We start from the raw sequence: 24,833 nt of genomic DNA on the forward strand, positions 1-24,833 counted from the left end.
CATTAGGAAGTCAGTGCATAGAGAAGATTATTGGGTATAAACAAGCCTTAGCAAGGGCGAGCCTGAAGGGTGCTTTAAAGGCCAATGATCATCATATTGGACAATATAAATAGTCTTAAAGGTAAAGTACAGTAAATTTTTCCACGTCAAGGACAAAACTCTTCTGCTCACTAAAGCCAAAAACTAAAGTGAAATGAAGGAGAGTAAACACCACAAATGCTACAAACGTTTGTAGCTGTTAAAAAAAAAAAAAAGTTATACAGTAATTTACAAGATTGTGCCTAAAATTACCCTGCAACTGCATTAACTGAATATATTTTCATTCCTGTGCATAATGAACTATAACTCATTAAATATAATTTCATTACCATGTATGCAAAATGAGTTGTCCATCTACTTTTGTTATGGAATCGGTATTTAATTAAAAAATCGGAAATGATAAATCTTGGACCTTCAGAAGCATTTTCCTGAAACACTACATCACGCCATCTGAAACAGGTAATTATTTTCTGGTACACTCTGATGGTGGAAACGACTAAATACATAAAGGATGCCGGAGACAACAGGCATAGCGTTTCCATTCAAGCTGTAAAGTAAATTGCTGAAAGATAGTCACATGTCATATGTAAAGAAAAATGTGGTCACCTTTACAGAGGATCTCTAATATGCCTGTCATCAAGAGTGATTAGAGCTAGTAGACTGATTAATACAGCAGTATAAGATTTGGGAATTGGCATGGATTAAGTGCTGCTAAAATGTTATTTCCATCTCCCCATCATCTCATGTACTGAATAGTGGAAAGCGTTTGACAGTGGATTTTAACCATGTGTTTCTCTTGAATCAATAAATATAGTACAATCAATGACTGGGAATAAAAGGGCTGTACCGAGTTTTGAACTTATCTCCTATTCACAGGATAAGGGCTTATGCACATGGCCGTAGTGTTTTGCGGTCCACAAAATATGGATCCCTGCAGAATTGTCCTATCTTTGTCCACAAAATGGAAAAGAATAGGACATGTTCTATTTTGTAGGGCCACGGAGCGGACTTACGGATGCCAACAGCGGCCCCATTGAGATGAATGCATCTGCATCCAATCCACATATGTGGGTCAAAACTATGGTTGTGTGCATGAGCCCTAAGGGATACATGTCTGGTTGGGTGGGGGTGGGGAGTCCAATCATACAATCATGAAAATTGGGATTCCTGTGAAAAACACGAAAATAAATATATATGGTTCTAACTAAGACTCTAAGGCCTCTTTCACACGGGCGACTTTTCCGCGCAGGTGCAATGCGTAAAGTTAAAGCATTGCACCTGCACTGAATCCGGACCCATTCATTTCTATGGGGCTGGGCACATGAGCGGTGATTTTCTAGCATCACTTGTGCGTTGCGTGAAAATCGCAGCATGTTTTTCACGCAACGCAGGCCCCACAGAAGTGAATGGGGCTGTGTGAAAATCGCAAGCATCCGCAAGCAAGTGAGGATGCGGTGCGATTTTCACACATGGTTGCTAGGAGACAATCGGGATGGGGACCTGATCATTATTATTTTCCCTTATAACATGGTTATAAGGGAAAATAATAGCATTCTTAATATAGAATGCTTAGTAAAATAGTGATAGAGGGGTTAAAAAAATAATAATAGTAATTTAACTCACCTTATCCACTTGTTCGCACAGCCCGGCTTCTCTTCTTTCTTCTTCTTTGAGGAAAAGGACCTGTGGTGACATCACTGCGCTCATCACATGGTCCGTCACATGATCCATCACCACTAAGCATTCTGTATTAAGAATGCTATTATTTTCCCTAAATCTACACAACACCTAACCCAAACTCAAACTTCTGTGAAGAAGTCCGGGTTCGGGTTTGGGTACCAAACATGCCGATTTTTCTCACACGCGTACAAAACGCATTAAAATGCTTTGCACTTGCGTGGAAAAATCACACATTTTCCCGCGACGCACCCACATCTTATCCAGCCCTCACGCGTGATGCCAGTTTAAAAGAGGCCTAAGGGTACTTTCACACTAGCGTTTTTGTTTTCCGGTATTGAGTTCAGTCCTAGGGGCTCAATACCGGAAAAAAAATGATCACTTTTATCCTAATACATTCTGAATGGAGAGCAATCTATTCAGGATGCGTTTTATATGACACGTTTTTGGGCCGGAGAAAATACCGCAGCATGCTGCAGTTTTCTTTCCGGCCAAAATCTTGAACACTTGCCACTGAAATGCATTAATGCCGGTTCCGGCCCCAAGCGTTCCAGCAAAACGGTTCCGTTCTTTCCGTCCACACATGCGCAGACCATTAAATCAGTGAAAAAAATAAATACCGGATCCATTTTTCCAGATGACACCCGGTATTGCAATGCTTTTGTGAGACAGATCCACTGCCATCCACATCCGGATCTGTCTCACAAATGCATCCGTTTGCGTCCAGAACTGCCTGCTGGAATCCTCTGCCGCAAGTGTGAAAGTACCCTTAGGCCTCTTTCACACAAGCAAGTCTTCCGTCCGGGTGTCATGTGTGAAGCAAACTCATAGCATCGTTTTTCACACATCATTTCTGCATTCAGGAAAAATCGCTGCATGTTCTATATTTTGCGTTTCTCACGCAGCTCTGGTTCCATAGAAGTGAATAGATCTTCAGTGAAAAACAGATTGCATCCGGATACAATGCGTTTTTCACTGATGGCTGCTAGGAGATGTAGATTGATATTCTTCAGTTTTTTTTCACGCGTGTAAGGCTACATGCACACGCAAAACACGGATGGCGTCCGTGTGCGTTCCACAATTTGCGGAACCGCACGGACAGCCATTAATATAACTGTCTGTTCTTGTCCACAAAACGGACAAGAATAGGACAGATCATATTTTTTTTGCGGGGCCACGGAAAGGAGCAATGGATGCGGACAGCACACGGAGTGCTGTCCGCATCTTTTGCGGCCCCAATGAAGTGAATGGGTCTGCATCCGAGCAGCAAAAACTGCGGCTTGGATGCGGACCAAAACAACGGCCGTGTGCATGAGTCCTAAAAAAGGCATCAAAAACTGATTGCATCCGTCACGCTCGTGTGAAAGAGGCCTAAGGCTGGTTTCACACGAGCGTGACGGATTGGGGCCGGATGCGTTCAGGGTGCGTTCAGTGAAACTCACAAGCAAACTTTTGCAAGCAAGTTCAGTCAGTTTTGACTGCGATTGCGTTTAGTTCTTCAGTTTTTTCCGCGCGGGTGCAATGCGTTTTGATGCGTTTTTCACGCCCGTGATAAAAAACTGAATGTTTACAAACAACATCTCTTAGCAACCATCAGTGAAAAACGCATCGCACCCGCACTTGCTTGCGGATGCAATGAGTTTTTCACGCAGCCCCATTCACTTCTATGGGGCCAGGGCTGCGTGAAAAACGCAGAATATAGAACATGCTGCGATTTTCACGCAACGCAGAACTGATGCGTGAAAAACAATGCTCGTGTACACAGACCCATTGAAATGAATGGGTCAGGATTCAGTGCGGGTGCTATGCGTTCACGTCACGCATTGCACCCGTGCAGAAAACTCGCTCGTGGGAAAGGGACCTAAGGGTTGACTAGCTCTGTAATTCAGTGTGTGATCAATGCTACATTTTTTTCCTAAAATGTCAAGCACAAGTAGGTAGTATAGGCCTACAAGATCCTATGGGCAGCAAAGTGGTTGTGCAGGATTGTATTGCTATGTATAGTGTATAATTTTCATTTGGTTCAGAAAATATGAATTCAACTGTATTCTGAAATATACGGTAAATACTGTAGTGTGGGAGTTTGCGGTGTGAAGGAATTTTTTTTCCAGGAAATGTCTCTACACAACACTGATTGGAGATGCCGTAAAAGCATGTATACCACAATACACTGGGGGATGCCATGGAAGGATGACATCCTGTAGCCAATGACTGGAGTGGAGGCAAACATGTTAGGGCTTTTTCACACGAGCGGATCCCGTGCGGGTAATCTGCTGCGTGAAAGAGAGCCAAGCCCCGCTCTGGACAGCAGAGACACGGAGCAGTAACATAACTGATAATGCTCTGTGCCCCTCTGTGAACTTTTTACTATAAAATCACAGTGAGATAAAGTTGTCACTGTGATTTCGTAGTAAAGAGATCACAGAGAGGCACGGAGCATTATCAGTCATGTTACTGCTCCGTGTCTCTGCTGTCCAGAGCGGAGCTTGTCTTTATTTCACGCATCCGCTCGTGTGAAAGAGCCCTTGCTCCGTCTTCTCAGAACAGCTTTAAAACAAAGTCACGGAATAAGAAAATCCACGGGCCGTATACGCTGTAAATGATCTGCCGTGGAACTGCAGGTGGAAAATCTGCATCGTTCTACAGTAGCAGCAAAGTGAATGAGATTCACACAAACCTCATCCAAACACAGCCTACAATATCTGCACCGAATCTGCCCAGAAGATGACTTGTGGTGCAGATTTTAAACCCACAGCATGTTTAGGCCTCTTTCACACGACCGTTTTTTTTTTCCGTTTTGCGGGCCGTTTTTTGCGGTCCGTATACGGTCCGTATACGGAACCATTCATTTCAATGGTTCCGCAAAAAAAACGGAATGTACTCCGTGTGCATTCCGTTTCCGTATTTCCGTTTTTCCGTTCCGTTTAAAGATAGAACATGTCCTATATTTGGCCGCAAATCACGTTCCGTGGCTCCATTAAAGTCTATGGGTCCGCAAAAAAACGGAATGCATACGGAAATGCATCCGTATGTCTTCCGTATCCGTTCCGTTTTTTGCGGAACCATCTATTGAAAATGTTATGCCCAGCCCAATTTTTAATATGAAATTACTGTATACTGTATTTGCCATACGGAAAAACGGAACGGAACAACGGAACGGAAACGGAACCACAACAGAAGCAAAAAACGGAACAACGGATCCGTGAAAAACGGACCGCAAAACACTGAAATGGACATACTGTCGTGTGAAAGAGGCCTTAGGCCGTGGATTTCCCCTGTGGAGTTTTTGTTGCAGAATTTGGGGTGGATTTGCTGGATTTTTCTGCTGCAATTTATGTCCTGTTTGAACGTACTCACGAATACCCAGGAACTTACAGAGGCAGTGGTCAGTATGCAATCAAATCATGCTTTATTAAGGCAGTGATGTATGAAAATGAGGAATATTAGGTTACAATTCTTCCAAGTCAGGTTGAAATGCAGACAATGAGGCACACCTGGCTCTCAAAGAAATGACCTAAAAGGAAAGGTCTCTTTCACCACTGAGAACTCAGCTTTGTTTCTTTACACGGTTGAACAGTCAAGGTGCTGTTTGAATAGGGCAATATACTGAGGTATGGCATATGCTGTTCTCTCCAACCTTGCTATATAATGCCTGAAGAACATTCAGAGATGGCCTGAGGTGCTACCATAAATAATGGCATCATTTGGGACATAGAAATGTATTAAATCCACTCCTGCATTTTTCCATGAACTACATTCACTACAGACTCAAAGTGAGTGATCCATCACAACTTGAAGTCTATGTTTCTGTAACAGAATTCACAACGCAGGTGTGAACTCAGACTTAGGCTAGTCTCACACCATCATTAGCGACATCTGGAAGGCTGTTCTGGCAGAGAACAGCCTGCTGGAGTTCTCTAGATACGGCATAGCTAGAAAGTGACGTCTGCCCATAGGACCCCATTGACTATAATGGAAATTGGCGGAGAGCCAGCAACTCCCTGGAATATATGGCAGGATTTGGCTGGACAAAAGTTGCTGCACGCATGATTGTTTTCAGCAAATATGCTGAAACAGCCTTCCAGATGTCTTTTAACGCTGGGGTGAAAGTAGCCTTACTTGCTGTCAGCAACAGCCAGAGGTGACACATTCTGATCCCACCACTACTGTGCAGATCTAGATATTTCCCTCACATTCACTGTGGTGCCACCAGAAAACCATAAGTGGGCGTGAGGGATTCCCTTAAAAGTTGGCCATACACATAAGACCATTGTCGGAACCAGTTGATTTTGGTAGGAACAGCGATCAATCTCATGTGTATGGGGGCCGGCCGACTGTCTCCCAATGGAACATGATGTTACATTAGTAATCACAGCAGTAGTGGATAGAAAGCCTTCTTTAGGTACAGCTGGGTGCAGTTAAAAAACTTCAAAACTGCATCAACTAAAATTTGCATGTCATGTAGTTTTGCCACGTTTTATATGTGATTGCTGTAAAAAAAACACAACCACATAGAAAACAGCGGCAAAAACACATGTGGATTTCACCTGATGAGGTTTTAACTGAATTTAACAGCACTGCCCGATTGCACCCTTAGTGCCAATTGATACACAATTCAAGATGTCTATGCGCACAGCCTACAACATTGAAATCACGAGATATCCATTCTCCTACCAGCTCTACAGCTCACATCATGGAATAAACCATAGCTATTTCTGGGAACAGATAATTCACCAGACTGTTGTTCAATCATCAGCCTACTTCTAGCTCATGTGTATGTCCAGCTTAAGAGTATACACCTTTAGGCTACATTCACAAGAACCTTGTGTTTTGCGGATCCACCAAAAACGGATATGGCCCATGTGCATTGCGCAATTTGCGGACCACACATGCCGCAGTTATCATAGAAAATGCCTATTCTTGTCCGCAACTGCGGACAAGAATAGGACATGTTCTATTTTTTTTCCAGAGCCGCGGCACAGATCAATTGGGGTCCCGTAGAAATGAATGGGTCCGCACCCGGCGGTTGTGTGAATGTAGCCTTATCTGAACAGATGTCTATTTTGTAAAACATAGACAGACGTATAACTAGACTTCATGCTTTCCTCTTACCATTAGAGGTTGTACTGGAAGCAACGGCCTTCTCACTCACGTCTGTCCTAGTGTGAGTTTTCACTATTGAGTTCTCCACTTTCTTCTTTTCACTCATGGTAGTGTTGTGAGACTGCGCCTCCATGTTGTCTTCTCATAACTTGCAACTTCCCCGTGTAGAGCACTGTAAGATAGAAAAAGTTTTTCGCTATTAAATCAATGTAGGAACAATCATCAAACTGTCACTGCGTTATTCTCTAGGCAAGATGCATCATCGGTATCCTCTGCCAAGTTAGTATAACATTTCATCATAGTACTGTAGAGTAAGTGTCTGATGTCCACCTGCAGCCCCGAAGTCACCTATTATAAGGCCAGAGATGACATGCCTCACTAAGACTTCCTAGTGCCAACTCTGATACATTTGCATGATAGGAAAATAATTCTATCATGAAGGTTTCTGCTATGCAGTTGATGTAGCTCACAAATGAGTTAGGAGCCACAGGACATTTCCGATCTGAGGGACTTCAGGAATCCTGGTTTCCTTTAGAGCTCTTTCAATTGCATTTATGAAAACTGTAGTGTATACATACTGTACATACATTATTACACTCACAGGCATCTAAAATACATAAATTACAGAATTAGCCACACTTCACATGGAACTACTCGATTATAACAGTAGTGCCTTATGCTACTTCTGGGACCTACTCCTACATAGAGAACGGGGCCCCTGAAGGGCAGGAGATCACCTTGCACATGTGCGGCATGCTCTCCATTCAGCGCTACAGGAATTCCAAAAATAGTCCAGCAAGTGCACGTGGTTGTTTATAGAAGTCCCATAGCGGTGAATTGAGAGTGCGGCGAGGCAATGTACAAGGCAATTTTGTATATGAGCTGAGGATTCCTCAATATTCATTAGCTACCATCTCTCCCACCCAACTGCTACTGCCAATTGACAGCTGTCTCCCTATGCATAGTATAGGAAGAAAGCTGTCAATTAGCCATAGGAAGGTAGGGGAAGACGTTCACCGTACGGAAATAAAAAAAAAAGTGAGCCAGCCATGGAAATAGAATCTCTGTCACTATTTGAGGCTTCCCTCAGAACAATATATCCCGGTGACAGATTCCCTTTAAGAAGAAGTCTTATGATACCCATGATCATGATGGAATACCTTCTTCAATACTAGCCAGTGTTTTACTGTCTGTGCTTTTGGGGGAAAAAAATAGAGAATCCTAGAATTAAGTACAAGCATTCTGCATGTGGAGCACGCGTGCGCAGATAAGACCTGAAGAGGAGATGGGCTTCTTATCACAATAAGGTTTCCTCATATTGAAGACTTCAGGTTTTCACAACCAGACTATTAAACTGCAAAATGCTTCCTGTTTTTTTTAAAAAAAACGACAGCATTATAGGGAAAGACCTTAAATTTGGGGAAAAGGGTGATATCACAGCGCACATTATGCAGCTCAAAAACAAATTATTATAATTCCATATATCATAAGTCACTTTTTACCTGCATTGTATGGAACATTATTGGAGAAATGTATCATAAGCCAGTCTTGATGAGTGAGAAGCGCCTAATGTATTAAAAGGCACAGGCCTCTCAAGAAATTAGGCTCTCCCTGTGTCACAAATTTTTGTGCAATAATGTTGTGCGCCAAAATTTGTAGCTTTTTAACGCCAATTTATACCAATTTCAAAAGGGTTGATAATGATTTGCCAAATTCCCCCTATGTCCAATAACAAAGTTGGATAATTACTTCTGGAAAATTCAGATCAGTCCAACTGGGCATTGTGCACACCAAAAAAGCATTTCAACAGAACGTATTAATTGATGACCTATCCTAGGATAGGCTATTCACTACCAGCTCAGCAGGACTGCCGGGAGTGCAGCTCTGCAGTCATCCGCTCTGGCCAGTGGAGTTACAGTGCCTGTTTCCGGTGCTGAAGCTACTGGAAAACATATGATCCCATGGCCGATGTGATATGGATGACCTTTCCAAAGCAGAGGTCATCAATATGTAAAACTAGAATGGATTCTCAGTTCTCCTTAAACATAAGATCTTCTAAAATAGCCAGTTTTTACCATGTCAGAGGACCATCATTTCAATGGAGATTTTTCGGCTGTGAAACTACATGTGTATGGCTGATTGTTTGCCACTTTGCGCAAAATGTTATCTTGTTTAATATGTTGTTTAGTCTGGCATGTTAATGGTTGGATCGTTTGTATGGGACGAGTGCTTACTAACATTTTGGCAGATCATAAATTCATCTGTATGGCCACCTTCATATGACAGACTCAAAGATTCCCTGAAGCAAATACAAATTGCCTACACTTACTATCAACTGTTTCTCAATAGCTAGGCAAAGGAACACTAAACTTGTCTGTTTTCTAATAGCACCCCCTCTTCCCTCCAAATTAGCCCAGCTACAGGAGTCCCATTGCTAGAACACAGCATTCAGGAGAAAAACATTCCTATCAGTACCCGTCCTCTCATTATGCTCCAGGGCTGACTCTTCCACAATAGGCTTCAGTTCATCAACAACGGTTCTAAAATATGTGCTGCACCTTAATTAAACCTGTAATGCTGAGGAAGTGCTTTCTGTAACCCTTTTGTGAAAAAAACTTAATAACCACCAAGCAACCTAATGTTTAAACAGATATAATTGTCTCCAGATATGATCAGCCTAGAAGTATGGGAACCATCACTGCGGTAGCCTCGGATCCTCCGGACAGCCAAAATGACTACGGCATCCGAGGGGTTAAATGTCTGCGATTGGTGTTATTCCTGATTGAAGACATTAGCCCCAGGCGTCTGCTGTGTGAAACAGCATGAATCCTCCGACTATGGCGCTCGCTTTGTTCATGTGTGGGCACCTTGTTTAAACAGCCGACTTCCGCCGTATATGTATGGCAGCAACCAGGAAGGAGTTAAAGGGAGTCTGTCAGCAGTTTTGGCCATGTTAAACTGCTAATAGCATTATGTATAGGCTGGAGAGAGCAGAGCAAACGTAGGTTTTGTAGAGCTATTCTTTTCACAATTAGTGTGAATATTAAGTCTTATTTTGACAGATTCTGCTGCTGCAAGTGCTCATGCTTCAATGTGAAGTGCTCTCTGCTCGCAGCCCCTCCTCTCTGCTCTGAGTGACTCCTGTATTGTTTCATTAATCAGTTCAGGTATCACCTTAGTCAGTGGAGCGGCCCTTTATACACTGGGATACAATCTGCCCTGACAGAGATATCGGAAATATTACCCTTAAAGGGAGTCTATCAGCTAAACTGCCGACAGCACTAGGTAGGGGCTGGGGAGAGCAGTACAAACATATATTTTCTGGAGCTTTTATTGTCACGAGTAGTGTGAATATTAGGTTTTATTCTACCAGCTTCTGTTCCTGCACTTGCACTGGACTCAGAGCTCTCTGGTCGCGGCCCCTCCTCTCTTCTCTGAGTGATGGCTGTAGTGGTCTCCTGGTTGGATGCTGCAGCTTTCAATCAGAGCAGAGGAGAGGGGCTGTAAAGCCGAAAGAACCCTTGATAGTTAATGGAATTTGTTTGTTTCCATTGGATCAGTTATGTACTGAATCTGGCATTTCCAAAGGAGCAGGAAAGCAGAAATAAATGCAAGTGCAAAAGAGGCCTTAACTGTCATGGGCTCCAAAAGCTGCTTTCATACCTCTCTAGCTGCTGCATCACCGAATCCATCTAGACCCCAGTTGCCAAGGTATCAGTGTAGTCATGTTCTAAACCAGATATCTAAGTCCGTCCTAGAAGTTTGCCAAATGCATTATGTAAGAAAAGCTGCTCTTTCCTAAGGGGTTTGCCAAACTAACCTGTACACAGGGCTGGCACTGGACCACAGCGCTTTCTTGGTTCTGCTTCCCCTCTTGTTGCGCATCTGATCAGTCGGATATTGTATAAAGGCAACATGATCTCATGAAATATGGTGCATCTCACCAGATTGCGCTGCAATAACCTCACTGACTGGAAAGTGCCAAAGCTCTTTGTGCTTGGCGGTCTGGTGGCTTCATCCTTGGCACTCCTTGTGCTGATTTACATATCAAAAATGCAGAACTATGAAGGCCAGACACATGACAGGCCCTTCTTATCTTGACTTTTTCAATGACTTTTGATGAGTTAAAGGGGTTGTCCAGCTTTTAAACTTTTTAAGTCCTCCTAGCTTGTGAACTTCCAGCATGACTGGCCGCAATTGTCGACAACTCCCCCAAGAGGTATGTCACTGGTTCACATGCTGCTTGGGGGGCACATTTCAGTAATGTATTATATATTTACATAGAAATTAACCCTTTAACACCCTAGAGGTCGTTTCAAAAAAGTTTCACATGTCATAGTGACATCAGAAAAGTTTTGAGGAGGAAACATTCTTGTTTACATCCAGGGGCTGAAAATGTGTCCTAATCATGGCCAGCTAACAGAGTCATGGTTCTCTATAACAGACAAGAAAATGGTGGGGGACTGAAGGACACAGTACATTACAATCTTTTCCATTCTTACATGACATTTTAAATAGTAGCGGTGAAAAAAGTCAATTAAATACAGTTGAATACTGCCCAAGTGAATCCAGGCAAGCATAACATTAGCCAGACAACCAAGTGTGCCATAATACCAGCAATACTGCCCCAGTGACCCATAAAACACCCAGCAATGATATTAGAGGAAGAACTCATCAACATTGACACTATCTTCCACTATGACAATAAGATATAATCAAGATAAAATTGGACATTTACATTAATAGGGAACCTCTTCAAACTTAGAAACTCACAGAATCTGACACATTTTTGGAAATCACACCCATGCTGAGAGGCAACAGACAGGTGTGCATGTTTTTAGAAGAAGCAGATGGACCTTCTCCACAAAGGGCAACTCGACCCTTGAGTAGAATTCCGACCGACTCATCTGTGATCATAAATTCTCACTTGTCATGCCCCTGCAGAAGTGATAGGAAATGCAAAAATAGCAATACCCCATCATAAGGTGATGGTGAACTCACTGTACCTACACTCGCCATTCGTGGTGTATGTGTGGAGTAAGCTAGCATTCGTTCCTCATTCCAACCTCAGTCCAGATGAATAATTTTATCAATACCCAATCTAGCTCAATAAGTGTCCCTCGGGGACAATCACTATTCCTAGTCAATTCAGAAATACATCCGTCCATCAAGTCGTGGTAATCAATATCATTGCTCCATACACACATTTACATCTACTTGTGCTCATTTATAAGGAAGTCCGGGTCGTTTAGCTCCACAAGTAAACACTTCTATATTACCAGCCCTACCAATGGGGAGGAGTAAGTAAACCATTCCCACCAGGCATTTAGGTAGTAGTTATCCATTCACTGTAGCATTCCTATGGAAATGGAATTAAATGAACCTGTATGTTGCCTACTATATATTACCCAGCATGAAGCTTTATTACAGACGACTCAATGCCAGATTACTTTATATTAGGAGAGCGATTCGATATTGATATAAAAGTCAGTGGAAACCATCAATTTCCCATCAGAGGCCCACTCTGTATTGGGCAGCATTCACACAATCGTTTTTCTACTGGCCATCACGTGACAGTTTTCAGAACAATTGAAGTCTATGCACATATTCACGTGGCCTTTCTTTAGGGGCCAGTGAGTCACAGTCATTAAAGGGAACCTTTCACTATGAAAATGCGAGATAATCCCCAGAGAGCCTGTTATAGAGCAGGAGGAGCTGAGCAGATACTTCGTTTTATCGTAAAAGATTCAGTATAACTTTCTATGGAAAAGTCTAAGGGAAAACATCAGAAAAAATGTCACACATGCAGAGCGCGCTGTTTAAAAAAAAAAGCACAAAAGACATAAGGTGTCTTAAAACATTTAGTAATTTAATAATTTCCTGTTGGCCAGCATGTAACATGTAGCCATCAATAAAAGCGGCATAGGGTGAGATTTATCATTACCTCTATGCCACTTTTCCAGCATACATAGTCTTTTTGAAGTTTTTTAAACAGTATTGAGCCTAAATCTAAGCGCAAGTGACTTTTCTACGGTGCCCTCGCTACTTTCCAAATAGGGGGCGTGGCAAGGGTGTGTGGAGGAGCGTGGTCGGGGCCATCATACCAGGCACACTGCTGGAGGATGTATTCAATATAATTTAAGCTCCTCCTCCAGCGGCACAGAGGGTATGAAGACTAGGGCACGAACGTCAGTCTTGACAATTGACTCCCATAGTGTCAAACCACCCTAATGGTTCATGTACAGATCTGTATTTTTGCTACCCGTTGTTTTTTTTTTTTTATAATGGATAGCACACTGACCTATTAACTTCTATAGGGTCATTCACACAATATTATTTTGCAGATCTGCGTGCCCAATCCGCAAATGCCAGACAAAGTCCTGTTCTTGTCCTTATTTGCGCATGAGAGCTACCGTTTTATTGACGGGAGTGAGTGACAAAATTACAGAATGCACACAGAAGCTGTCAGTATTTTGTGGATCCATTTTTGTGCAGACTGAAACGTGGATCATGTGTATGAGGCCTTAGAGCATTCATCTAATTAACCTAATTAACCCCTTCAGGACCCTGCCATTTTTCACCTTAAAGGGGTTGTCCGGATTCAGAGCTGAACCCGGACATACCTCCATTTTCACCCAGGGAGTTCATGCTCCGATGCTCTCCTTTGCCTTGCGCTAAATCGCGCAGGGCAAAGGCATTTTCAGGCGTTACGGTGATGAACCGGGCTCTCCATGGGGCTGCCAGGAAGCCCGGTGACGTCACCAGCACTGATGGGCGGGCTTTAGCGCTGCCCTAGCCATATTATTATTATTTTTTTTGTCTGCCTTATGTAGGGGCTCATTTTATTTGGTGATTGGTACTATTTTAGGGTGCATATGACTTTTTGATCGCTTGATATTACACTTTTTGTTATGTAAGGTGACAGAAAAAGGCTTTTTTGACACTTTTTATTCTATTTTTTTTTATGGTGTTAACCTGAGGGGTTAGGTCATGTGATATTTTTATACAGCAGGTTCTTACGGACGCGATACCTAACATGTAGGCATCGACCAATTATCGGATTTACCGATGTTATCGCCCGATAGTCATGATTTTCTAAGTTATCGGTATCGGCATCTAACCTTGCCGATAATGCATCCAGTGCACGCGCGCCCCCAATCTGTCTCGAAGTCTCGCGGCTCCGTGCAGAAAAACAAGGCGTGCGCACGAATCGCGGGACTTCTGGAGAGGAGCTAAAGTCCCGGCTCTGTAGTAGTGCTGTCTGGAGGAGAGGCTGCAGTGCCGTGTGCCGTCCAAGTCTGCTCTGCCGCTTGTGTGCCAGCCCAGTTAGAGCGCTTGGTTTACCAAATTGACACCTTTTTTTGTGGTCTACTAAAAAGGAAATTTTCTTTTCTTTCATCTAATACTATGTTGTTTATTGGAGTAGTTACTCACTCAGTCACTGATGTGGGGGAGGGGTGGTGGTGGTGGAAATTGGCAATAGTATATTATAAATGTATATTGTAAATTAATAAAGCAACTATACTAAATGATAATAAGCAAGCAGGCCATGGTAGTGGGTAAGGGGGGAGGGGTGGTAGTATATGGCACTATATATTATAATAAAGCTCTTGGTGCAATTGTTTGCATTAGATTTATATTATAAAACATGTTCAATTAACAGCAAATTTGTGTAGGATTTTTTTTTTTCATATCTGTATAAGTTACAGGTTCACAGGTTATCGGTATTGGCTCAAAAGAAATCAATATCGGTCGATCCCTACTATTATGTACACTTTTTATTTATTTATTTACGTTTTACACAATAACAGCATTTTTTAAACAAAAAAAAATCATGTTTTAGTGTCTCCATATTCTGATAGCCATAGTTTTTTTAATTTTTGGGCAATTGTCCTAGGTAGGGTCTCATTTATGCGGGATGAGATGACGGATAGATTGGTATGATCTTGGGGTGCATATGACTTTTTGATCGCTAGGTGTTGCACTTTTAATGATGCAAGGTGACAAAAAAAAATGTTTTTTTGGCACAGTTTTTATTTTATTTTTTTGACGGTGTTCACCTGAGGGGTCAGGTCATGTGATATTTTTATAGAGCCAGTCGATACGGACGCGGCGATACCTAGTATATCTTTATAATCTTTTCTTTTTTTCCCTATTTTTTGTTTTACTTTATTTTGGGAAAAGGAACGCTATTTTTTTTTTTTTTTACTTTAAACTTAAAAAAGTTTTGCAAAACGTTTTTTTTTTACTTTTTTTTTTCCCACTCTGGGACTTCAACTTTTGGGGGTCTGATCCCCTTTACAATGCATCACAATACTTCTGTATTGTGATGCATTGGCTGTACGTGTATTACACACTGTAATACACTTCAGCCTGCTTGCCTGTGAGAACCAGGGGGCTAAGGAAGGCATTGGGCTGCCTTCCCTGCCAATGGACACCCCGCACCCGGCAGGATCCTGCATGTGCCACGGCAGCTACTGCACCCGCCCGATCAGCCCACCGTACATGTACGGCGCTGGTACTTAAGTCAAGTCCACCAACGCCGTACATGTGCAGAGTGGGTCCTTAAGGGGATAAAAGGGATCGGTTGGCAAAAGATTGTCTACATTTAGAAGTAAAGTTTCAGTTCATTAGAGTAGGATTATGAATCCTAGTGGTAATGCACACTATAGATGTCTGTCATTATATCAATGGAAGGAAATTAGTCTATTAACACTCCTAACATATACCAACACAATGTCATTTTAAATGGGTGTAATGTAATCAGAAAATATAGATTAGAGTTGCTAAATGAATCATGTTCAGTCCGTTATATGCTCCCTCCATATTATTCCCCTTCCTCTCCATGCCTGGTGTATTTGAGAAGTAGGCTAGCTTTCGCTCCTCATTCCAACCAACTCACATAGCATCACTCACTTGCACTTCTGTGTCAGGCCTCTTGCACACAAACGTTTTTTTTTTTCTGTTTCCATTCCGTTTTTCCGGATTCTGTTTGCGGTCCGTATGCAGAACCATTCATTTCAATGGTTCCGCAAAAAAATGGAATGTACTCTGTATGCATTCCGTTTCCGTATTTACGTTCCACTGAGAGATAGAACTTGTCCTATTATTGCACGCAAATAACGATCCGTGGATCTATTCAAGTCAATGGGTCCACAAAAAATACGGAATGCATACGGAACACATCCGTATGTCATCCGTTTTTTGCGGATCCATGCCCACTTTGCCCATGTTTATACTGTTCTAACACATTACTGTACATTATCTACATGATCCGCAAACAAACGGCTCGCATACGGAAACTTGCGGAAGTACGGAACGGAAGGGAAACACAACGGAAACAAAAAAACTGAACAACGGATCCATTAAAAACGGACTGCAAAATACTGAAAAAGCCATACAATCGTGTGCAAGAGGCCTGACAGGGATGGTAGTACGTGGATAAGGACACCTTAGCCTTTAAATAAGACTCCACACTTTTATGTAAGACAGTACATCATTGGCACAATGATCACCAGCTGCTGACCAGGCTTTAAAGGCAGGGGGAGAAGGTGAGCACTACACATACAATAACTTCTCACATAGTAGCAGATTTACTAATCCTATAAATGGCGTAAACTTAGACAATCTGTCTAGACCTGCACCAAAATTAACCTGGGCTCAGGCTGGATGATGACACACATTTACAAAGAAAAAATTGAAAATGCAATTGACAATATATGGCTAAACTATTTTTTCTTTGTAAATGTTTGCTTTATATAGCCAATTACAGCCACACATTTGGCTCCCCTGTGTAGGATGTTTCTGTGGTACATGTGGTCCGCTGCCGGCATCCTCCATTGTATGCATTTTTGCTGGGGATTGCTGTTAGCAACGGACCACATGTGGAGGAATTGCTTCCCCGATTGTATATGCGCCATAGCATATGGGGTTTTGAGCATCTTTCTGCCTTTTATGACCACGTTATTTTGGAGGATGACACACGTCTAACTCTATACCAACTATTGGCTGATTTCGTTTGAGACCAAATTTTATGCCAGAAATGTGGTGCAATTTTGGCGCTAGAAGTCACATTTTAGGTCATGTCCTTTCCCCAAAAGCCACACCCTCATTCAGCTAAGCTACACCCCCATTTCAGGGGAGTCGGTAAAAAATTGTAGAAACCCTCTCTGTGCAAAATTGCACCACTTTTCAGACAGATTCCAGGCACAGAAACATAAGTAAATCTGGTCAAATATGTAGTGTACATATATAAGACAATGTAGCAGCTTTATTCATGTTGCTCATGGCAGCCATTTTGAAAAGCAGAATACAAAATGCACTCTCACTATGGGGAAAAAAGGCAGTTTAGTAGTTGACAGTAAAGTGAAGCTCATTATATACATGAGCTTCATATTCCACCATCAATAAATCCTCCTCCATTTTCACTTAAGACGACAGGGTCTTATCCAATGATGTGACTGCGTCTTGGAACAAAACATTCAGATTCAAACAGTTTTGTTGCTAAGGGCTTGTCCTTATGAAGTCGTAGAATTTGGCTCATGAAACAGGCCAGTGAGTAAGCCTCCTTGGAATGGAACACACAGTGGGTGTGAGAAAGGCATTTCATAAAAAGCACATAGTCCGTCTGAGGGGATTTTTTGAAAAAGTAGGTAGGAAACATTTTATCGCTTTTAGAACATCTTCAAATGACATTGTTGTCGGCGTTTCTTACACTCCTAAGGCTACTTTCACACTTGCGTATGGTGCGGATCTGTCATGGTTCTGCACAGTCAGATCCGTTCAGATAATATAACCATCCTTATCTGTCAAGAACGTATCCGTTTGTATTATCTTTAACATAGCCGAGACGGATCGGTCTTGAACACCATTGAAAGTCAATGGAGGACGGATCAGTTTTCTATTGTGCCCGATTGTGTCATAGAAAACAAATCCGTCCCTATTGACTTACATTGTGTGTCAGAACGGATCCGTCTGGCTCAGTTTCGCTGCTTGCTGCGTTTCGGTGTCCGCCTCCAGGCAAACTGAGGCCAACTGATGCATTCTGAGCGGATCCTTTACCATTCAGAATACATTAGGGCAAAACTGATCCGTTTTGGACCGCTTGTGAGAGCCCTGAACGGATCTCACAAACGGAAAGCCAAAACGCCAGTGTGAAAGTAGTCTAATAATACAGTATAAAGTCAAAGTCTCTAAATGTGGTGCCATGCTAATTTTTGCCAGTATCCAGTAATGTATAGCTCTACTACATCTCAAATACACTGCGAGACATTGGAAAATGTATTTAGTAGACTCAAGTAACAAGGCGGCTCTAAGGCTAGGGCTACAATTCTTCTAGGGAACATTTGAAAATAGTCACAATGGTCTGCAACATACCCCCTCCCCCCCTCCCTAAAGAGCAACCAGACTGCATTGCGGCAGTAATTTTATCATGACATTACACTGACTTTTAGTTGCATGTAGGCTTAAAGGGGTCGTATCATCTCAGACATTGAGGGCCTATCGCTAGTATATTCCCCCAATGTATGATAGGTGCTCTTCTGACCGCTGGGACCCGCACCTATATTTAGAACAGAGCCCACAAACTGAAGGAAGGTGCACCATGCATGCATGGCCGCCCTCTATTCACTTCTAAGGGACTGCCGAACATAGCCAAGCCCTGGCTAGGCTATTTCCATCGGCCCCATAGAAATTAATGGAGCGATGGCCGCTCTTGCGCCGTGCACTCTCCATTCATTTCAATAGGACTGCTAAAAATAGCCAAGCGCTTCTGCACTTTGTGGGCTCCGTTCTAAATATAGGTGCGGGTCCCATTGACTATAATAGGGACGGGGGCGGAGCTCCGGCGCAGCACGGCGGTGAGAGGCTGCCGGACTAAAAAGTCGGACATGTAGTACTTTTAGTCTGGCGGCCTCTCGCCGTGCACTGCCGTGCTGCGCTGGAGCAACGCCCCCATCCCCTTTATAGTCAATGGGGACGGAGCGGCGGTCCGGCGGCATGGCGAAATAGCAGCAGGACGGATCCGACAGAGTGAACAGCCTGTCAGATCCATCCTGCCGCTAGTGTGAAAGTAGCCTTACACACTGTACCAAGCCCTCAGTTTTTTACTCCTTCCACTGTTATGTTTCCAGCAGCTGCAAACAGCAGATTGGAGGGGTTGATGTGTGTTGGAACTTTACCAATCTCATACTGATGACCTATCTGGAGGACAGATCATTAATATCCAAAAGGTAGTCAACTATTTCAAGGTGCCCATAAACATAAGTGCAATGTAGGCTGACCCCGCCAATTTTGGCAGGATTGAAAAACTATCTTATGTTTATGGGGGTGTTACAACTGCAGAAAGAGTCAAGTTGAACCATAACGCACCAACTTCTTTGTTCTTATGGGATACAGACCATCACTAGAGGTGTCTGGCTTCAGCTAATTCCCCTCTTCTGATTAAAGTGTAACTGTTATATATATATTTTTTTTAGAGCTAGTTTATTAGAGCTAGGCATGTATACCTGAGTCAGTCTGTCAATGATTGTCAAAAGATCTGTAATAACCTTATAATAACAGCTTTCATTAATGTACCCTGTCCCTTTCCACTGCTCCCTTAAAATACAGTTGCTATGGCTTGTCTGTCTCTGGCTAAGAAGACAGGAAGACGGAGGGGCGGTCCTTCACACTGCATGTCTGCATTAGGCTTCAGAGTGAGGAGGCGTGTCTCTCAGTAATCCAATCTGATTGGCTGGCAGGGAGCTGCTGGCTACAGCAAGTGTGTATGGGAAGTGAGAGAAAGCAGTTTTGGCCTCAGAGAACTGGCAGAGGAGCCATCTTGAGAAGGTCATGTGAAGAAAGTAAAGACTGCTTCATGCATAAGGCTGCTGCAGCAGTAACATATGCTAAAATTTATTTTTTGATGAAAACATGACAGTTACACTTTAAGAACACATGCAGGCTTGGCCAACTCGTGCTCCATTCATGTGAGTGGGGCTAAGTTGCAATAACAGACACAGTCCATGGACAAGAGTGACCTTGTTTTTGGAACAAAAAGCAGACCCTTTTTCCTAATCTTATGCAGCCATTTCAGCTTTCTGGATTCTTTAGCAATAAAACATACAGCTGTATCTAATGTGGGGCTGACATGCCAGATTTGCTCCATGTTTGATGTAACTGGCCTAATGGCTACAGTATAATGTCCATCACTTTTTGCTATTTAAAGCTTTCAGTATTTTAACAGCCAAATTACATACGCCTTTTAGTATCACTTCGATAGGAAAAAAAAAGTTTAACCTACAAATCAATTCTCAAAGCAGCCATCAAATATGAAAAATAACCAGGGACGTACAACTATGGTGGACTTTATGACCAAAGCAGAGAACGAAATGTCATCCCGCGTATAAGTAAATGGCAGTTCACACTTTCAGCGCCTCCAGCTGTGCACTCTTATCCAAAAAATGTCATTTCTAAACATTTGTGGTTGAAAACTGTCAAATGGCTCAAGCCATGTGTTTTATAAGTTACCTGCTCTCCTTGCAGCACAGAGAAGCCAAACGAGGCTGTAATCCACATGATAACAAACTGACTGTTTCTGAAAACACAGCACGTTACATAAGGCGCAGTGGCGCGTAGGTGAACGCGCACACTGACTCCGCGGCTCCAGGTTAACTCCTACTGCGCCAATTCTAGCTCTGCATATCTGTGATCAACCAGTCACACGTAATAATATTAGCACAGTACCTGACTTGGTGCATGGGGGAGAGATGAAAGGGCTTGTAAAAGTCACAGGGAGCAGTTAAACAGAAAAGGAGGATTAAGTTGAGTGATAAGGTGGGGATGGGACTTACCTAGGACCCAGCTAGGCGGAAATAACAGCAGTAATTCTACAAGTCGGTACAGTGCGCTTTCAAAGTCATGCTGGTGTGAAGTAGCGCGGGGCTGGACTGCCTGAGGGCAATACTAATACAGAGATGACTAATGACTAGGCCGTGTAGACAATGAATTTGGGGGCTGCAAACTAACAGGAACCTTGCGCTACCTTGACAAATGGACTTTCACATTTCCATTCATTAAACAACCTTTGAGCACAATATTGGCCTCGCTCTCGCGGGTAATGAGCTGACACATGTTATTGTTTAGAAATAGGATATGACTTTTTTTTTTCCTCGCTTCTAATTAATGGACTCACACCACATTTATAAGAGGAGGGGCGGCCATGTCAAGCTCCAGCATGATTATCCTGCGATTAGACAAGGGGGTAGATTTACTAAGATAATTTACTGCAGGGTGATTAAGAGGCTTCCGTTCTCTTTTTTTTTTCAGTGGGATAGGAGTAAATCAACTTAGTCAACTAAGAATTATCGATGTTAAGCGGGCGGTTGTGGATTTTCTACATCTGCATGTAGTTGGACATATTCTGCAGTAAGTTACTGGTAGATGATATCAAAAATGAACAGGTAGGACGAGCCCAACATGCAGGTCTCCTGAAATACAGTTCATTAATGACACCACTTAGAAAGATGACGCTGGATAATACTGTCAGTGCCTCAAAGTCAGGCTCTTTTTATACTATGCTGGGAAGGCTTATTTAGCATGACATTCTTAAAATCCAGCTCCCCTCTGATATACTGACCTGGAGCAGTCATACCGAATGTGATTAACTGACTTTGATCCGTCCATACAATGCCTTCCAATGAGACTCCAAGGAAAAGGCACAGGAGGGCACCTAGCTGAATGAACAAACATGTCGATTTTTTTATCTAAATGCATTCATTTTAAGCTACAACCCTCATCTTTTTTTAATATTAAATGTAATATTAAGCTGACTGAGCAGCAGCAGGAGACATCCAATTTCGGCTCTGTTCACACTTGCATTATGTGATTTCTATCAGGGTTTCAGTTATTTTTGCGCTATTCTTGCAGTAAAAAAAATACTTGGAGCCTGATGCGTACTACGATAAGCGCCGAGATTGATCTGGATCGGTTTGATATTAGAGCTGGCACAGACCTCATGACCCAATTATAAACAGAAGCCATGACACTGGTGCAAACAAAGCCTAATGGGTTTCATTTCCTGAAATTTTTGACATTAGAAATGTAGAAAATATTGAAATTTCCTCTACTCTAAGATACTTTCTTCCCTCATATTTTCAGTAAAAAATTGTGAAACTAAAGATAAATGATCAGTATATAATATTTAATAAATGAAAACGTGAATGGACTGTGCCTAAGGTTCTTCTAAAAAAGATTCTGTAAAATTATTCCCTTTACCTTTCCTAGTCACGTGGTCAAACCGAGGTATCTCCGAGGCTGACGTTTGCTATGGCAGCCCTAGAAATGCCCTGTACTAGAAAGTTGTGATATCTCCTCATGGGGTCCCAAATTTGAAACTAGTAAGAGTAATCATCTCTGAACAGAAGCACATGGAGTGCGCAGTGTTCCTCTACAAACTTCTAATAGAGGCATCAAATCCATCAAGGCTTTGTGCTTCATGTTTGTCTTTGCGATTGGAAAACTTTCGACTTTGGTCAGGTCCCTCTCTGTCAGGAGTGATCTAGCCGAGTCTTCTGGAAATGAACAGAGGCCACTTACTGCAGACATCAGTGCCTATAGCAGCAGTCGGAAGCTTAGTGGGCTGATAAAACCGTTGTTGGGCCCAGGAACACATAGCATATTTAATCTGCAAACTGTGCAAGTCTACAATGATTTTGCCAAGATCTAAGGCATGCCCTCAAGGTTCTCAGGGACTTGGGATTAGGGACTTGATAAGAACCTCAGCTGCCCACAGACATGCTATTTCTTCTGCACTTAAACACAAATGCATGGAGACATCTGACTGCTGCTTAGCATTGCCGCTCAGGCTGTATAAAAGCTTTGCGAGCTCCTTTTGCTGTCAATATATCAAAGTTAGACGCAGGAAAAGAAGAAAGAGGGGAGATCATCAAAGTGCAAAATTTCATTGAAAGTCCTTGCCTGGCTACAGAACACTTTTTTTCCTTAGACCCATTCAAATACCTGGAGAAAGTTGAGAGATGATAAGACTGTAGGAAGTATTGGGAAAAGTTTATATCGGGCACCCTGTTGGTTTATGCTTTCTTTTCCCTCCTTCTCCATTGTACATAAGGTGTAAAGCACAGCAAGCTCATTCTCATGCATGGAGGGCAAAGGGTATTGTTGTGTTGTTTTCTTTCAGGTTTTCAGTGCCTTAATGGGCTTGAGGAAGTATTAAGGCTCTTGGGTGATGTCTAGTGGGCCCTGACAGCAAAGGACCTCTCCCGCCTGATTAACCTTTTGAGTGCTGCAGGGGTTCCAAAAACATAGAAGTCTCAACTGACTAAACCCTACTGTACTGCAAGTCCCTGCAACACATTAAACAGGACTTTGTGCGGTCCATATGACGACGTTGATTGTGTACCTTTTTCACACTCTACTTTGACATATATTCTAGCAACTACACAAGGAAGCCCGGGCTGAAAGGAGCTAAGAGATTTTTTTTTTCTTTACCCCTTACTACTGCCTGACCCTTCCCTAACTTGTCTGCACCTTGCCAACAAAATCAGAGGAAGAAGCCAGACCATGAAAGTTCCTGACCGCATGAAACATGTTTCTTTGTGTCCTGCCTCTTCTGTAATGGAAATCTATCCTGCAGACTGAAATAAGTAACTTTGTGACTCTTTTTTTGTCTTTGTTTTAAAAGTGCCGCAATGCAATACAAAGGAATAAATGCAAAATAAATAGAAAAAATAATATTTATCAGGATATTCCTGGTGTCCTATAGTTAAGAACACTCCATAATGCGATTAAACTGAAGTTTTTTTTCTACCCAAATAATGATAAAATGAGTCATTTTAATATTAAAATAAATAAATAACATGACTATCCAATGTCTGGCATGACGAAGGTTCTGCATCAGTCTAACATACATAGGAAAGAGCAATATTAGGTAATACACCGGGTTTTCAGTATTCCTGTCCCTTCCATCAAAATAATCGTGACAATGCTAATTTGGAAACCGCGAGGCCACTGTTAATTTTTAATAAAGCACCTAATTGAAATAATCATAGACTCATTCAACGTGGCACCTTTTTGAGTGATAACGTAATTACATTAACAAAATGCTGGAAAGGAATATTATGGGTTCGGGGCTTGTGTTTTTTTTTTTTTTATCCCAATTATTAATGCCAAATAAGCAAATTCATGAATCTTGGCACACAAATACATATTAAATCGCAAGACTGACTATTAAAAGGAAATAAATACATCAAGTGTAGCCTTCGCTTTAACACATTTTTGAACTCTTCGTAACTCCAACATTTGCCAAGAACTTTCCTTCTGTTACAAGCTGTTGCAAACTTCTCCAAAAGTTTAAGAAATATTCTAATGGATATCTCACACCAGTAATTCGTTAATAGTAGAAATAAACTTTCATCTCACACCTACCATGCTCGTTACCATCTTAAATGGTAGGAAGAGGCTTTCCTCACAGGTCACTGGTCAAACTTAAGATCAATGCAGAACTGAGATTCCTAAGGTTAAGAGACATCTAAGTTACATCTAGAAAAGTGTAAAAGATAAATGCTTGTTTTTGAGAACCGTATGACTCAGTTAGTTGCCTGGTGTGGACTCGCTAAGCCCAGGCCCCCCACAACAATGCTGATCCTCCTCTGACAATGGCTGCCGCTAAACTTTATGACTCTTGTTGTGTGAACTTTCATTCGCTCCACGCTGAACTGCATTTGTTATCCACTTGAGTCTGAAAAGAACATGTCAGTAAATAAAGTAAGTACACAGGCCACCGAAACCTCCGCATCCGCTCAACTCCCTTTCTGTCTCTCGCAGCTATTTATTTAGAAGGTGTAGATCAGTTAATCCAGTCTGGTTTGTGGTGTTCTGTGTATTTACTTTACCTCTTACTCTTCCCTTTCTCGCTCGTCTTGGAGAAAGTGAGTGTCTGGCATGATTCATTTTGACCAGAGTCCTTGTTTGCCCCTTTCTACATAGAGCCTGCCCCTCCAGCCACAGATTTCACA

At 42.3% G+C, this 24,833-nt stretch overlaps 1 protein-coding gene across 7 annotated transcripts in view; it reads right to left on the bottom strand.

Moving 5' to 3' along the window:
- The window catches only part of GLI3 (GLI family zinc finger 3), a 207,163-nt gene that overhangs the window by 180,181 nt on the left and 2,149 nt on the right, over positions 1–24,833 (bottom strand). For 6 of the 7 annotated variants that reach the window (XM_044294727.1, XM_044294720.1, XM_044294724.1 and 3 more), the window contains exon 2: positions 6,829–6,991. In XM_044294727.1, the coding sequence (XP_044150662.1) occupies positions 6,829–6,952 (124 nt within the window). In that variant the 5' untranslated portion in view covers positions 6,953–6,991. Of the gene's footprint in view, positions 1–6,828; positions 6,992–20,651; positions 20,684–24,833 lie in introns of those variants that run through there. The other variant, XM_044294726.1, reaches the window with a different exon arrangement.

Source organism: Bufo gargarizans, chromosome 5, assembly GCF_014858855.1.
Source record: "Bufo gargarizans isolate SCDJY-AF-19 chromosome 5, ASM1485885v1, whole genome shotgun sequence".
Lineage (NCBI taxonomy): Eukaryota > Metazoa > Chordata > Amphibia > Anura > Bufonidae > Bufo > Bufo gargarizans.